Source organism: Cherax quadricarinatus, chromosome 11 (assembly GCF_038502225.1).
Source record: "Cherax quadricarinatus isolate ZL_2023a chromosome 11, ASM3850222v1, whole genome shotgun sequence".
NCBI classification, from domain to species: Eukaryota; Metazoa; Arthropoda; class Malacostraca; order Decapoda; family Parastacidae; genus Cherax; species Cherax quadricarinatus.
Genome location: NC_091302.1, coordinates 49,249,788 through 49,264,467, shown reverse-complemented (window position 1 = coordinate 49,264,467; position 14,680 = coordinate 49,249,788). Strand labels below are relative to the sequence as shown.

The 14,680-nt window shown below is 38.4% G+C and overlaps 1 protein-coding gene across 1 annotated transcript in view; it reads left to right on the top strand.

The window, feature by feature from the left end:
* Positions 1-14,680, top strand: part of LOC128687589 (uncharacterized) — a 64,583-nt gene that overhangs the window by 44,534 nt on the left and 5,369 nt on the right. The window contains exons 8-11 of the mRNA XM_070083867.1: positions 6,580-6,742; positions 7,778-7,861; positions 8,340-8,492; positions 13,713-13,850. Of these exons, the coding sequence (XP_069939968.1) occupies positions 6,580-6,742; positions 7,778-7,861; positions 8,340-8,492; positions 13,713-13,850 (538 nt within the window). The remainder of the gene's footprint in view (positions 1-6,579; positions 6,743-7,777; positions 7,862-8,339; positions 8,493-13,712; positions 13,851-14,680) is intronic.

Sequence of the window (14,680 nt, the reverse complement as noted above, 5' to 3'; positions counted from 1 at the left end):
CTAGAAATGAAAATACCTTGGATTTGATATTCACAAACAACGAGGAACTGATCAGAGACATAACAGTTACAAAAACAATATACAGTACTACTCTGATCATAACTTCATAGAGGTTCAAACGAGTATTAGCTCAGGGTTAGGAAACTGCATCACTAATGTTAGAGACGGGATGTTCAGTAAGTTAATTTTAATAACCATAGAATTGACTGGGAAAAAATAAACCAAGAGCTATTAGACATACCCTGGAAATCAGACATGAGCACCCTAAATCCCCACCAGTGCCTAGAGAAGCTGAATACAGAAGCATACAAGGTATGTATGAAACATGTACCATTGAGGAAACCCAGAAGAAGAAGATCAGATACAGAGAGAGAACGTAGGAGATGGTACAGAAGAAGAAAACGGGTTACTAAATTGCTTAAAAACACAAATATGCTACAACAAAGGAAAGATAAACTTAGCCAAGAGATCACTGAATTAGAGCAAAAACTTAGGATGTCATACATGACAGAAGAAGTACAAAGGGAACAAAGGGCCATACAGGATATTGCAAGAAATCCAAAATATTTCTATTCCTATGCAAAATCCAAGCTAAGAACTACCCATAGAATTGGACCACTACTGAGAGGAGACTCGTATACTGACGATGAACAGGAAATGAGTGAAATCCTAAAAGAACAGTGTGAGTCAGTGTTCAGCAACCCACTAAATGACAGCAAGGCAGAAAATGCAGAAATATTTTTCACTCCAGAAGAAGGCCGTGCAAACCAACTAACTGACGTTAGTACAAATCCCATAGTTTTCAAAAAAGAAATGGAAAACATGCCCACTCACTCAGCACCTGAACCAGATTCATGGAATGCTCTATAAAGAAGTGCAAAGTACCACTAGCATGATCCCTCAGTATTCTTTGGAGAAATACCAGAGGCCTTAAAGAGTGCAGACATAGCTCCTTTGCATAAGGGAGGTAGTAGAGCACTAGCTAAAAAATTACAGACCAGTAGCCCTAACCTTGCACATCATAAAAATCTTTGAAAGAGCGATGAGACGGCAGATTACAAATTTCATGGAGCAGCACAACCAATATAACCCGAACCAGCATGGTTTTAGAGCAGGACGATCATGCCTGTCACAGCTGCTGAATCATTATCACAGAATTATGGAGGCACTGGAAGATGACCAAAATGCAGATGTGATTTACACAGATTTTGCAAAGGTGTTTGACAAATGTGATAATGGAGTGGTAGCGCACAAAATGAAAGCCATGGGCATTACGGGGAAGGTAAGCAGATGGATTTTCGGTTTCCTAACACACACAACACAAAAATTAGTAGTGAACAGGGCAAGAACCAGCATCAGCGAGGTCAAAAGCTCAGTGCCCCAAGGCACTGTCCTGGCACCTCTGCTGTTTCTCAACCTCATAGCAGGCATAGACAAAAACACTCGGCACACTTTTGTATCATCATTTGCAGATGACACTAAAATAAGCATGAAAGTCACTACGGTAGAGGACACTGAAAAAGTACAGGAAGACAAACAGGGTTTTCCAGTGGGCAGTGGAGAACAACATGACGTTCAATGGTGATAAGTTCCAGCTTCTTAGGTATGGAAAGAATAAAGAACTCAAAAGGAACACTACATACAAAACTCAAGAGGGTCACCAAATAGAATGTAAGGAACACGTAAAAGACCTGGGAATAATTATGTCAGATGACCTTTCTTTTAAAGACCACAACAAGACAAAGATTACAACAGCCAGGAAGATGACGGGGTGGGTATTGAGAACTTTCAAAACAAGGGAAATAATGCCGATGGTGACACTCTTCAAATCGCTAGTGCTCCCTCACTTAGAATATTGCTCAGTGCTGACAGCCCCATTCAAAGCAGGAGAAATATCTGAACTGGAGCAAATACAAAGATTGTTTACGGCTCACATTGCGCCTGTAAACCACCTAAACTACTGGGAACGCCTGCAAGTCTTCAACATGTATTCATTGGAGCGGAGGAGAGAGAGAGAGGTACATGATAATATATACCTGGAAAATACTCGAGGGCTGGTCCCAAATCTGCACATTGCCATAACAGCATACTGGAGTGAGAGATATGGGAGGAAGTGTAAAATAAACCCAGTGAGGAGCAGGGGTGCAGTGGGGACAATAAGGGAACACTGTATCAACATCTGGGGGTCCCAGACTTTTCAACATCTTACCAGAAGATATCAGAAACATGGCTGGAACAAGTGTAGAAGCCTTCAAGAGGAAACTGGACAAGTATCTTCACCAGGTGCCAGATCGACCAGGCTGTGATGGATATGTGGGGCAGCGAGCCTCCAGCAGCAACAGCCTGGTTGACCAGGCAAGTGTCGTAGGGGTTCTTAAGGAGATATGATGGATAAGGTAAACTCACTTGTTGGATGGTAACGATATGCATGTATATTGTCAGACTGTGATGAGAGGTGGGAGCCCAGGCCTGCCTGTGTTACTGCCTGGATATCTAAACGCCGAGTGAGAGCGAGGCAGCTCGTCTCACTGCCTCAAGCTGTACCCTGTGACGTCATACAGTCACAGGCCTAGGGAGCTTCTATATAAAGTGCATGGATGGTACTATGATACTCAGCTAATCTATACAACACATATAAGGGGATCAACAACTATGCTGACAGCTCGGTCAAGTTACGTATGTCGTCTCGACATACACTACTATACTATAGGCTGAACAGGCAGGTGGTTCTGGGCTGATTTTATACAATAACAAATTCATATATATATAACTTAGAACTAATGGATGTTAACATAATGAGTTTTACGTAATGGATGTTAACGTAATGCATTACGACTTCTAAGAACAAATCATTGTACAATATGGATGGAATTGAAATCATTGTACAATATGGATGGAATTGATCGATCGAACTGTATTCATGCACTCTACGGATTCTGAGGAAGAATAAATATATATATATACAAGGTGAAATTAACAGCAAAGGCATCTGGTGCACTCAGATCATTACTGTCAAATTCTCAGAATACGGAGGGAACGTGAACACGAAAAAATTTTTTTTTTTAAAAACTGATCAGTTAATAACAAAACACACAGTGAAAAATTAAATAAACTGGCAAGAATACACAAATGCTGTGATAAAAAATATAACAGACAACACTGAGTTGTGATGCAGAATATAAGGTAATAAATTACTGAATTACTCCACTGGAATACTGAGAACACAAGGTGATTGTGAAGTGTAAACACAGGTTCTATACTTCTTATATGTTGCACACAACAAGGAAAAAACACTAAGGTACTTACTTCAAGTATATAAAAAAAGAAGCACAACACAACAGATATTAAATTATGCACGAAAATTAACACTGAATTAAGAAGATAAAAAAAATATTGCAAACAATATATATAATAAACACTGAGTCTAATCAAGAGTTACTGAATGTCACTAAGAAATCACTGGAAACGCAAAAAGAAATGCCTCAACACTTGCAAATGTCTCTATGAAAAATATTATCACTGTAACGACTTGGTGAAGAATTAGGTAGATGGTGGTGGAGGATGTTTATGACGTCTTGCGGCTGGCTACTGTCCACGTGTGATCGTAGAATTTTGCGCTTAAATCGACAATAGACTCACACAGGAGGTTTTCAACGGTGGCGCCACAGACGAAGACACACTCTAGCTCTTGACCCCCTATGTGGTCCTTAAATTATGGTACTAGGAGACGTAGTAAGACTACAAACAGTGGTAGTGGTTGGGTGAGTGGGTTGAGGCAGGGCTGAGGCCGCGGTGGTGAGACCGCGTTGTACCTGGACCTATGGGATGAACGGCGTAAGCCTCACTGTGGGACACCCTCACTGGCGCGGAAATACTAAGCCGGCTGGCTTAAAACAAACCCACGAAATACCACAACACCACAGGGATGAAAAAGCACTCAGAATGGCTTGGAGCTTGAAGCACAAGCGATGAAGACTGTACCCACATGGTTTGCTCGAGTACTGGGTTAGTTGCTGGCTGGCTTGACTTATCTTAACCCTTCACACAGAATGGTTTGATAACTTCTAACGATGAGCACAGCAGGGGTGGAAAGCTGGCTTGGCAGGCAAAGGCTGGATGGAGTAGGCTAGGCTGACTGACTCCCTCACCACAGACTGTCTACTGGCTTATTTTGCAAACTCGGGTCAACCCCTCGGGAGTGATGCAAATAAGCAGATAAACACTAACAAAGAGACTGACCAGTGAATAATGTAGAGGCTGGTAGATGCTTGCGGGGGTAGCTGGCTGGCTGGGTCGGCCTAGCGTCAGGAGATGGCGACCGGCTCGGTAGAAATTTATCTACAGAAATCGCTGTAATCGTCAGAATTACAGGCCCTCCTCTGGCACCAATTTGTCGTAGGGGTTCTTAAGGAGATATGATGGATAAGGTAAACTCACTTGTTGGATGGTAACGATATATATTGTCAGACTGTGATGAGAGGTGGGAGCCCAGGCCTGCCTGTGTTACTGCCTGGATGTCTAAACGCCGAGTGAGAGCGAGGCAGCTCGTCTCACTGCCTCAAGCTGTACCCCGTGACGTCATACAGTCACAGGCCTAGGGAGCTTCTATATAAAGCACATGGATGGTACTATGATACTCAGCTAATCTATACAACACATATAAGGGGATCAGCAGCTATGCTGACACAAGCACCAGTCGAGCCTGGCCCATGGCCGGGCTCAGAGAGTAGATAAACTCTCAAAACTCTTCAAAGGTATATCAAAGGTACAATATTCTCATTTGTAATATCCCAGTATGTAAATACTGTTCTTTTACTCTGCTGATCTTCACTATGATTATCTTAAGACTGCCTTAATATTGCAGACAGTGCATTTTTCACTATGTGATGTGATTAAGTCAAATTGCATGATAATGAATGATAAGGCAAGAATCATTGTATCCAAAGTGTGAATTCATCTGAGGAGTGTGGTAGCCAGGCAAAGTTTAGTACTCTTGAGCTATATCTGCTATCAGAGCCATTAGTCAGTGATAAAGGATCGAGAGATTATATTAGCAAGTTACGTGTCATGCTGTATGTTGGTGATCTCAGTTGTTGTTATTAGGAATTCCTGATATGTGGGTGTAATATTTTGAAGTCTTATTACTATATATCATTTCATATGTACAGTGTTTTGATTACACATAAGTACAGTACTTAAGCATAGATACACAAATGTTCACACTAACACACAGATAAGTGTTGCATATCAGAAAGAAAGGATATATAAACTTACCAATAATATTTGACTTACAGGCATGGTAACTTCAGGTAATAAATGATGATGTTGGATATTAGTGGGAAGGAATGGAGGGGGGCCAAATTATTTGCCTCCTCATTTGTGCAGTCAGCTTGGAAGGAAAGCTGTTGTGGGAATATTGTTGCTTTATAGAAGGCCTTTGTTTGATCCTGGCTATAGAGGAACTAATTTTAGAATTTATTTTTAAATGAATTTTTATAGACTATCGAAGGTTTTCTTCTGTAGCACCCTGGAGGTCACTGTTGACCTTGCTACTGATGCAAAATCTGTATCTTGGCATGGATATTTTTTCTAATGATCTACAACATGTTTTAATAAGATTGAGAGTTTCCATAATTAATTATGGGCAAGCATTTTAGTAGGTTTCCTTCTCATCCATCCCCAGTACAGTTCATTGTCCTACATATTTAGATCTTCTCACTAAAAATAAGCCTGAGAGTAAGACACATGTGCAACATCTGGGTATCTTTATTGTAGACGTTTCGCCATCCAGTGGCTTTATCAATACAAATTCTAGGACATAACTTGAAGACAGTAGAACTATGTACAGAAGATGAGGTAATCAGTCCCTCAACCTAGGAGTAGGTGCGAACAGCACCATAGTCGTGCTGTTCGCACCTACTCCTAGGTTGAGGGACTGATTACCTCATCTTCTGTACATAGTTCTACTGTCTTCAAGTTATGTCCTAGAATTTGTATTGATAAAGCCACTGGATGGCGAAACGTCTACAATAAAGATACCCAGATGTTGCACATGTGTCTTACTCTCATCTTGTCGGTATTATATACCATTCGTACACAAAAATAAGCCTTTCCAAAAGGCTCCAGCATCTCCAAAAGGTTCCAGCAACTGTCTTGAGTGTCAACATACTTGGCAAGGCTCTCAATCCTTCATCTGATATTATAAACTATCTCTTGCAAACTGTTGAAGTTGTTGAGGCATTCAAGCTAAAAAATTTTCATTCATTGTACAGTACCTTCCACAAGTTCTTTCCAAGAATGGTGACTATTAGCAGTGGCAAAAATTATATAGTTTTAATTCAGCAGTTTTCACTCACTAAATTTTATTATCTGTATTTGATATTTGATTACTGGTGTACATATCGCTCTTTCTGGTCACTGAAGATTCAAAATTTTATCCTGCCCAAAATAGTTTTTCTACCTTTGTTTTCCCTATGTTTTCATACCAGACTCGTTTTTTTTTATTAGACCCTCTCAGCTCATTGATTGTCTGGTGACATTATCATTTCTGTGAAAGTACTGATGTCTTGTATTTTGCAGGTTCTGGTATCTGAGCTTGGTGGGATGTATGAGAAACTCCTCGTGTGAGTGGCAGCACGTAGCCACACCTCTGCATGTGGAATATGACTTAAACATTGTAAATGGCAAGCCTAATGCTGCTGACCATAATCCCTTTGAATATCATTTTTCATTTGATAAACAGGTAGGTTTCTTCACATTCAGTATTTTTTACTTGTATGGAGGGGTTGCATTTGTGTACATGAATGGTATACAATATCTACCAACAAGATAAAAATTAGACACATCAATATTTGGGTGTCTTTATTGTAGACAATTTGCCAATTAGTGGCTTTATCAATACAAATTCAAGAACATAAATGGAAGACAGTAGAGTTGTATACAAAAAGATGAGGTGATCTGTCCCTCAGCCTTGGTGTTGGTGAAGAGCATCATGGTCATGAATCTTCACGACTACAGTGCTCTTCACCAACACCAAGGCTGAGGGACTGATTACCTTATCTTTTTGTACATAATTCTACTGTCATCCATTTATGTTACTGAATTTGTACAGCCTCTCCTCACTTAGCAACGTACTCGTTTACCAACGCCTTGGACTTGTGACGGGCTCTCTGACCAGTATTCATGCCAAAATAATATATATTAGAGCTGATTTCCTCTATTATGTTTATTACAATATACAGTGGTACCCCGAGTTTTATACATCTCCCAGCTCGAACAATTATGTAAGTGTATTATTGTAAGTGTATTTTTGGGATCTGAAATGGACTAATCTAATATACATCATTCCTTATGGGAACAAATTTGTTCAATAACGGTACTCGAACAGCCTTCTGGAACGAATTATGGCCGAAACTCTGGGTATCACTGTACAGTACACTACTGTATAGACATTTAAAAATATACCAGAAATGTTATAAATGGTGCAAATGTGACATTAAACCAGTATCAAAGATAGCTGACACAAACCCACTTCCATTATGGTGTTCTCCTCACTTAGCGACGAATTCGTTTACCGACGTTGTCTGAGGAACGGAACTCTGTCGTTAAGTGGGGAAAGGCTGTATTGATAAAGCCACTGGTTGGCAAAACGTCTGCAATAAAGATTCCGAAATGTTACACATGATGTAGACTGACATCTTTGACCCTTAGCATAATATAATAATTTAATTTCTCTGTATATAGTATATATGTATATAGGTCAGTATATGTTTTACAGGATACAGTTGAGATCTACCTTGTGTGTGTGCTTTTCTACGGCTGTGTATTGGTCCCACTGCAAGTTTATGCAGCATGTCGCCAGGTGAGATATTTTGTATCAAGAATGTAGTTCTATAATTAAGTGAGCAGGCTTGTAAAAAAAAAGAATTCTTAAATCAGAGCACTATTTTTGATAATTTTGATGTCATACCCTCTGTCTAAATGTTGGTAGTTTCATGGACCTCTTGAAGTGAGATTGGATGTCCTAGTTGAGTCTGGTCAGTCAGGCTGTTGGCACTTGTAGTACACATAATCTGACTTAAGCACTGAACTCAGCTGACCAGGAGTTCTTTGGAGAAACTTATCCAGTTCTCTCGTAAGGACAGCTAACAATTTATTGGTAAATACGTACTATGACTTTCTATGCTTGTTGTTTTACGATTTTGTGTACGTATTGCACCCCTGCATTTAATGGGAACAGGGACGTGGGGTGTTTTTCTTCCCCTTCTCATACCATTTAACCAAATACTGATGATTTTTAACAAATATAGGTAGTTTCATATATTGTTTTTCTTTTTCAGATCCATCCTATCACTCGTCTGTTTACAGCAACCCTAGTAATGCAGTTGGCAGGGCTCTTGTTTGACACACTGCATCTGCTGGTGTTTTCATTTGATGGAGAGGGAAGTGAGGGAGTGAACATTATAGGGGATCTCTTTAATTTATTGGCTCAGGTAATTTTCATTTTATTTCTCCTGATGACTGACAACATAGTTTCTATGAAGCTTTTGAAATACATGTACTGTTTCTGGAAATGTTAGTGTGATAGCCTTATTAACCCTTAACCCTTTCAGGGTCCGTCCCGTAGATCTACGGCTTTACGTTCAGGGTCCAAACCGTAGATCTACGCCATGAGCTCAGCTCACTCTGATAAACTGTGAGTGGTACATTTGGGCCTAGATATGAGAGAATACATCTATGTGGTATGTGTGCACCACATAAAACAGATCCTGCAGCACACTGTGTATAATGAGAGAAAAAAAATGAAATCATGATTTTTCGATTAAAACAGCAACTTTGCAGTGTTTTTTCGTATGTTTTTTATAGTTGTATTTGCGATTTCTTGGTCTCATTTGATAGAATGGAAGACATATTACAGAAATAGAGATGATTTTGATTGGTTTTAGCACGGGAAATGGCTTGAAACTAAGCTCAAAGTAGCAGAAATGTTAAATTTTTGCCGATATTCAAGAGTAAACAAACGACCTCACACGTCTAATACACGTCAGCTGGTGGGTCTAATATACATTCACAAATATGGTGATGATATTTATACAATTATTACAGTATTGCATAACAGTAAATCTTCTATTTTTTGGTGTGAATAAAAATTCATTATGTGAATAAAAAATCAAAATGGAATTTATTTGTAAAGCCTCAAAACATAACTAATGAACAGAGGAAATGTTAGTTTAGTGCCAGGAATGCCTACATTGTTCATTCTGGACCCTATTTTGAAATTGGAATATTTTGAACTTTGTGTTAAATTGGCCAAATTAACAATTTCCGATCACTTTATTTTGTAGTTGAAACAGTTGACTTGGCGATTTCTTGTGCTCAATCGATAGAATAGAAGTAATGCTAGTGAAATAGCTAAGAATTTGGTTGATTGGAATAATGTAATTGGCCTAAAATGGGAGTCAAAGTCGGCAAAATCGCCGATTCGTAAATATCGCTGACACATCAAAATTCGCGAGAGCATAATTTCGTCAATTTTCCACCAAATTTCGTACTTTTTGTTTTATTACCTTCACAAAAAGATTCTCTACGATTTCATAAGAAAAAATAACAATTTTTTTTTTTTTAAATTCTTGGACACTGGTGCGTGACTCCAGATTTGGACCTTGGACCCTGAAAGGGTTAAACTGTCCAAACGTAGATCTACGTTTTTTCAACATTTGAAAGTATGTAAAAAAAACGTAGATCTTTTGTTTTTCACATTTGAAAGCCTGTAAAAAACTTTGATCTACTTTTTTTTTTTATATTTGAAAATATGTAAAAAAAAACGTAGATCTACTTTTGGAGCACTACACATGTGAACGTAGATCTATATTTAGACAGTTTAAGGGTTAAGTATCCCTGTTCTTTGAGCAGTAGTCAAAAGATTGCAAAGAGACAAAGTGTCTTGGGACTGCCTCACAACATTCTGTTATTTATGTTACAGTAGCATTGGGCTGTTGACAAGAAAAATGTATTGTATACTTTAAGTGTAAGAAGTGTTCCTTTAGTTAGTACAGTTTTCATCATTAACTGTAAACCAAAATACAAAATATAGTAGTTTCACAGCTGTGTACTATATGTCAGAAACCAATAAAATCATACTGACCCTTTCCAGTTATACCCTGCCCTGTGGAAATTGCTGTGTTCTCACCTAGTTTTTTCTTTTTGCGAGTTACTCCAGTCAAGGGGAAGGGACTCCAGGATTTGTATTGATTGTGTAATTCATTTGTACGAAGGGGAAGGGGACAAGAGAAAGATGTTAATTAAAAGAGAAGAAGTTTATAAAGATTGTACAGTACAAACTGTATGCTATAGTCTGACAAAGAGTGTATTAGAGTGACAAAATTGTGAATGATAGTGATCAGAAAGGCAAAATTTGATCACAAAAACAATGGATTTAGTAATTACCAGGTATGTTTTAATTAAAAGTTGGCAAGTGAGCTGCTCAGTGTTGCTGATTAAAACAGTATTTCATCACATTTTATTGGAAATTTACTTGGATTAAATAAAATGGTGATTTTGTAATGGATAAAGTGGAAAGTATTTGCCATTTCCATTATTTCAACTTAACATTTAATGAGTATATTGCCAAATTTTTATAATAACACACGAATAGTTGCAGCAGGGTTCTTTACCTGGTTGTTACACCCAAGGATGGTGTTTTTTCAAGTAATTTACAGATATGAGAAACAAGATTAAATAATGCAGAGGTCAGGTACCTACAGGAATGCATCTATGGTTAACCTCAGACCCGCAAACTCAGTGTTTTCTTTAGGCCCACCACCTCAGAATTGATAGCTTGTGGGTGTGTTGGCTAAATCTCTCATAGTTGCTGGGCACCATGAGCCAGTCCCATCTTCAGCACTCTGGCAACCTTATCACTATGTCTGGCAATGTCTGCATCAAAAATAATAGGATGGCAAGCCTTGACAACACCTCCTGTTCACGTGGGTAATGATTGAACGGATAATCAGTTTCCTACAAAACCATGGCATCAACAACCTGAGTTTCACATATCTACTCCAGATTTCAGTGACTTTGTAGATATGTGTCAGCTTCAATTTGATCTCCTATGAGAACATTAGCTACAAGCAGAAATTTGGCCTAACAGTTAGGTTACCTGTGCTAGCCAACCTTTACCTAGAACACTTGGTAAAGGACCATTTTAGTAGCATCATTCCACACCACATCATTTGATTAAAATACATTGACGATGTGTTAGTTGTTGTAAACAGGTAATTTTAATTTGCAGAACTTCCTTAAACAACTACACCAGGTGGGCTCTTTCATATGGTGTACCTTAGAGGAGGAGGTTAACGATGCCCTTCCCTTCCTAAGAAGGGAAAAAAAAGAGCTTGTCAGACAAACTGACATCTTGAAGTGGACAGTATACCGGAAACCAACTGTCAAGGTTAATGTAGTTCACTTTTTTTTCCCTCATGATCTGAGGGCTATAAAAAAAAAAAGTGTTAATCAGATTTTTCCTCTGGGCACTTGGAGTCTGCAGTGACAAATTCTGTAAAGTGAACAAAACTATGAAGAGAGCTGGCTCTCCAACTTCAGATTTATTCAACACTTGAGCCTCCATTGCAGGTAAAGAACAGATATGATACACTACAACACCAAAAACCAGGACAACACCATTTAGAGGTATGTACACTGATGGGTCACAGTCACAGTATTTCTCATGCTACAGAAGTCTATTATAGATGTCACAGTGGTCATTTACTGCTAAGACCGTATGAGATTATGAGGACTTCTAGGCCACACGTTCAACCCAGGAATGCAGGAGACTACAGAATTCTGCAGAGGAGAAATGGCTGGAAGCTTGCCTATTCTTCTACATGAATACGTGTGCCTACAGAATGCACAGCGTCAGTAATGCAAGTTTTTAGCCCCATAACTCCAACTTCAGTGATGTGAGCTTTTCTAAAAAATGATAACATTGACTGTAGATGCTTGGAATTGTCTGCAATAAAGCTTAAAAACACCATCAAACAAAACAATGGCATGTTCACTTTAGCAACCCCTATAGCTTGAATTGTTCTAACAAAGAAAACTTAATATGGGCTGGTAGGCCACTTTCTGTACCTCACTTAAACTTTTACACATTTGACTTTTCTTTTACACCTGACCTCTGCACTATATAAGCTATTAGTTTCTTGTGTCTATTACATACTTGAAGAGGCCCACCTAGTGATGGGCTTCTTCAAGTACCAATAAAGGATTCTGCTGCAACTAGTGTCCTTGTTTTTTCCTTTGTTACTATTTGTCAGCGTCCTCCAGTTTCCAAAATGAATAATTTCAGTATGGAACATAGCATTGTGGTGCTAAAGTTTTTTCTATGGGTATGAAGCATGGGTTTTGAATGTTACAATGAGGAGAAGGCTGAAGGCAGTAGAGATGCATTTGAAACCAATGTATGGTGTTAATATTGTGCTCAGAATACATAATGAAAAACTAGATGATGTGGCAATATGAAAAGAATTAGTGATGAATTTTGCAATCTCATATTTTCCTTGTGTTTTATACTGTACATGTACTCATATACTTTTGCCTGTTTGTTCAGCAAGTTTTGGTTGAAACTGCATCCACGTATATTATGTGAAGAGTTTCTAAATGTTTGGCTTAGAACCTTTCAAGAACGCAGGGATGGGTGTGATTGACCATAGTTATTAGAAACTTGTTACAGTGGAACCTCAGTTTTCAAATTTAATTCATTCCAGATGTCGATTCGATAATCAAAATCAACGACAACCACAGCAGTTTTCCCATGAAGAATAACGTAAATAGAATTAATCCGTTCCAGACTCCAGATGACAATATAATAATTGTACTAACTACTACAAAAAAAGAGTCACCTTCTATTAATATGTCAGGCAACTGTCCTTCTGGTGTTGTTTCTCTTTTGTCTCCTTTCACCACTAACACCTTGTTCTGGTTCACTGGTTCTTTTGTCTCACTACAAACCTGTCCAGTTAGGTTTGTTTCAGGCTCCATTTTAACTCTTGTCTAAATTAAGACATTACACTGTCATTGTACATGTTAGAGAGATGGATAGCCACTGCTTTGTCTGGATGCTGTTTTTCAGCAAACTCCTGCACTTCATGCCATTTAGCACACATTTCCTTGACAAGTGCTTTATCAACCACGTGGAGCCGATCTTCTTCATACTTTGTAATAACCTCTTTTTTTAAACTCAGCAGTGCTTTTTACAACTTTTCTCTTTGCTTTCATCTCTTTATCCTTCTTTGGATCCCATGATGGCTTATCTCAATTAAAAAAATTGCACCAAAGCTGGTAAATAACAAAGAAAGATCGCAAAATGCACAAAAAAAGCTCAAATGTTTACAGCATGCAAGTTAGTGGCTATACTGACTAATACCCACGTTCTCAACCCATTGTCCAGTGTGCATTCCGTGAGTACGTGACCTGAGCTGCTTTGTCCCATTCCATACATGCGAAAACTTGTCCGTCGACAACCAAGAGAACGTGAAAAGCAGTACAATTTTTTCTCGAACACCTTATTCGAAAACCAATTTATTCAACAAGTAATGCAGTTAAAAACTGAGGTTCTACATATGTGGAATTTAAAGTTTTAATGGACTAAAGATTTATGCTTCATTTTGATAATATGCATATGTAATTACTGTCTGAATTTTTTTACTTTTCAGTCATTATTCATGATGCTGCTGCTGCTTTTAGCCAAAGGTTGGGCCATTACTCGTATGATGCTGTCCCATCGCCTTTTACTCTTCTTACTGTGGGGGCTTTACTCCATTCTCATACTCACACTCTACTTTTGGAATATGGTGAGGAGGCAAACTCAATTACTGTACTTCAATTTTTGAACTGCCATTAATATTATGTTTAACCTCAGAACTTAGCAATTTTTTTTTTTTTTCTGTTTGGAAGAATGAAAATCTTGGAACAGGAGAGAATGCACTGAGTATCTTTGCCACAGCATAGTTTCGGTGGAACATCTCCATATTCTCAGTATACTGAGAGCAAGATCTTTGCAGACTTCCTTCATTGTGTACTGTATATAATCCAAAGAATATTTCTTGTAAAAGTTATAAAAATCTTATACATATGTTTCTTCTTTCAACAAACCGGTCACATCCCACCAAGGCAGGGTGGCCCAAAAAGAAAAACGAAAATTTCTCTTTTTTAAATTTAGTAATATATACAGGAGAAGGGGTTACTAGCCCCTTGCTCCCAGCATTTTAGTCACCTTACGACATGCATGGCTCATGGAGGAGGAATTCTGTTCCACTTTACCATGGAGATTTTTGGGTGTTGTAAAGTAAAAATTTTATACATGTGGATGAGAGGAAGGATATCATTTACCATATATGTGTATAGACCAGCATTGTAGCTAATAGAATCTAAGGTATAATTTAAAATCTCTATATGAGCTTTTCTTTTCATTGATTCAGTGGTGGCAAGTGTTATTCACTGACTTCCTATTCCCTGACTTCCTATTCCCTGAGCCTCTAAAAATATAACATCATTGAATAACATTTCACTGTTCACAATGTATAGGCATAATGCTGTCAGATACAGTTATGAAAACAGTAATGACATGATAAAGCTCTTACCCTTAGTGAAATGTTGTCTCAATAAAAGCTTCTACTGCATA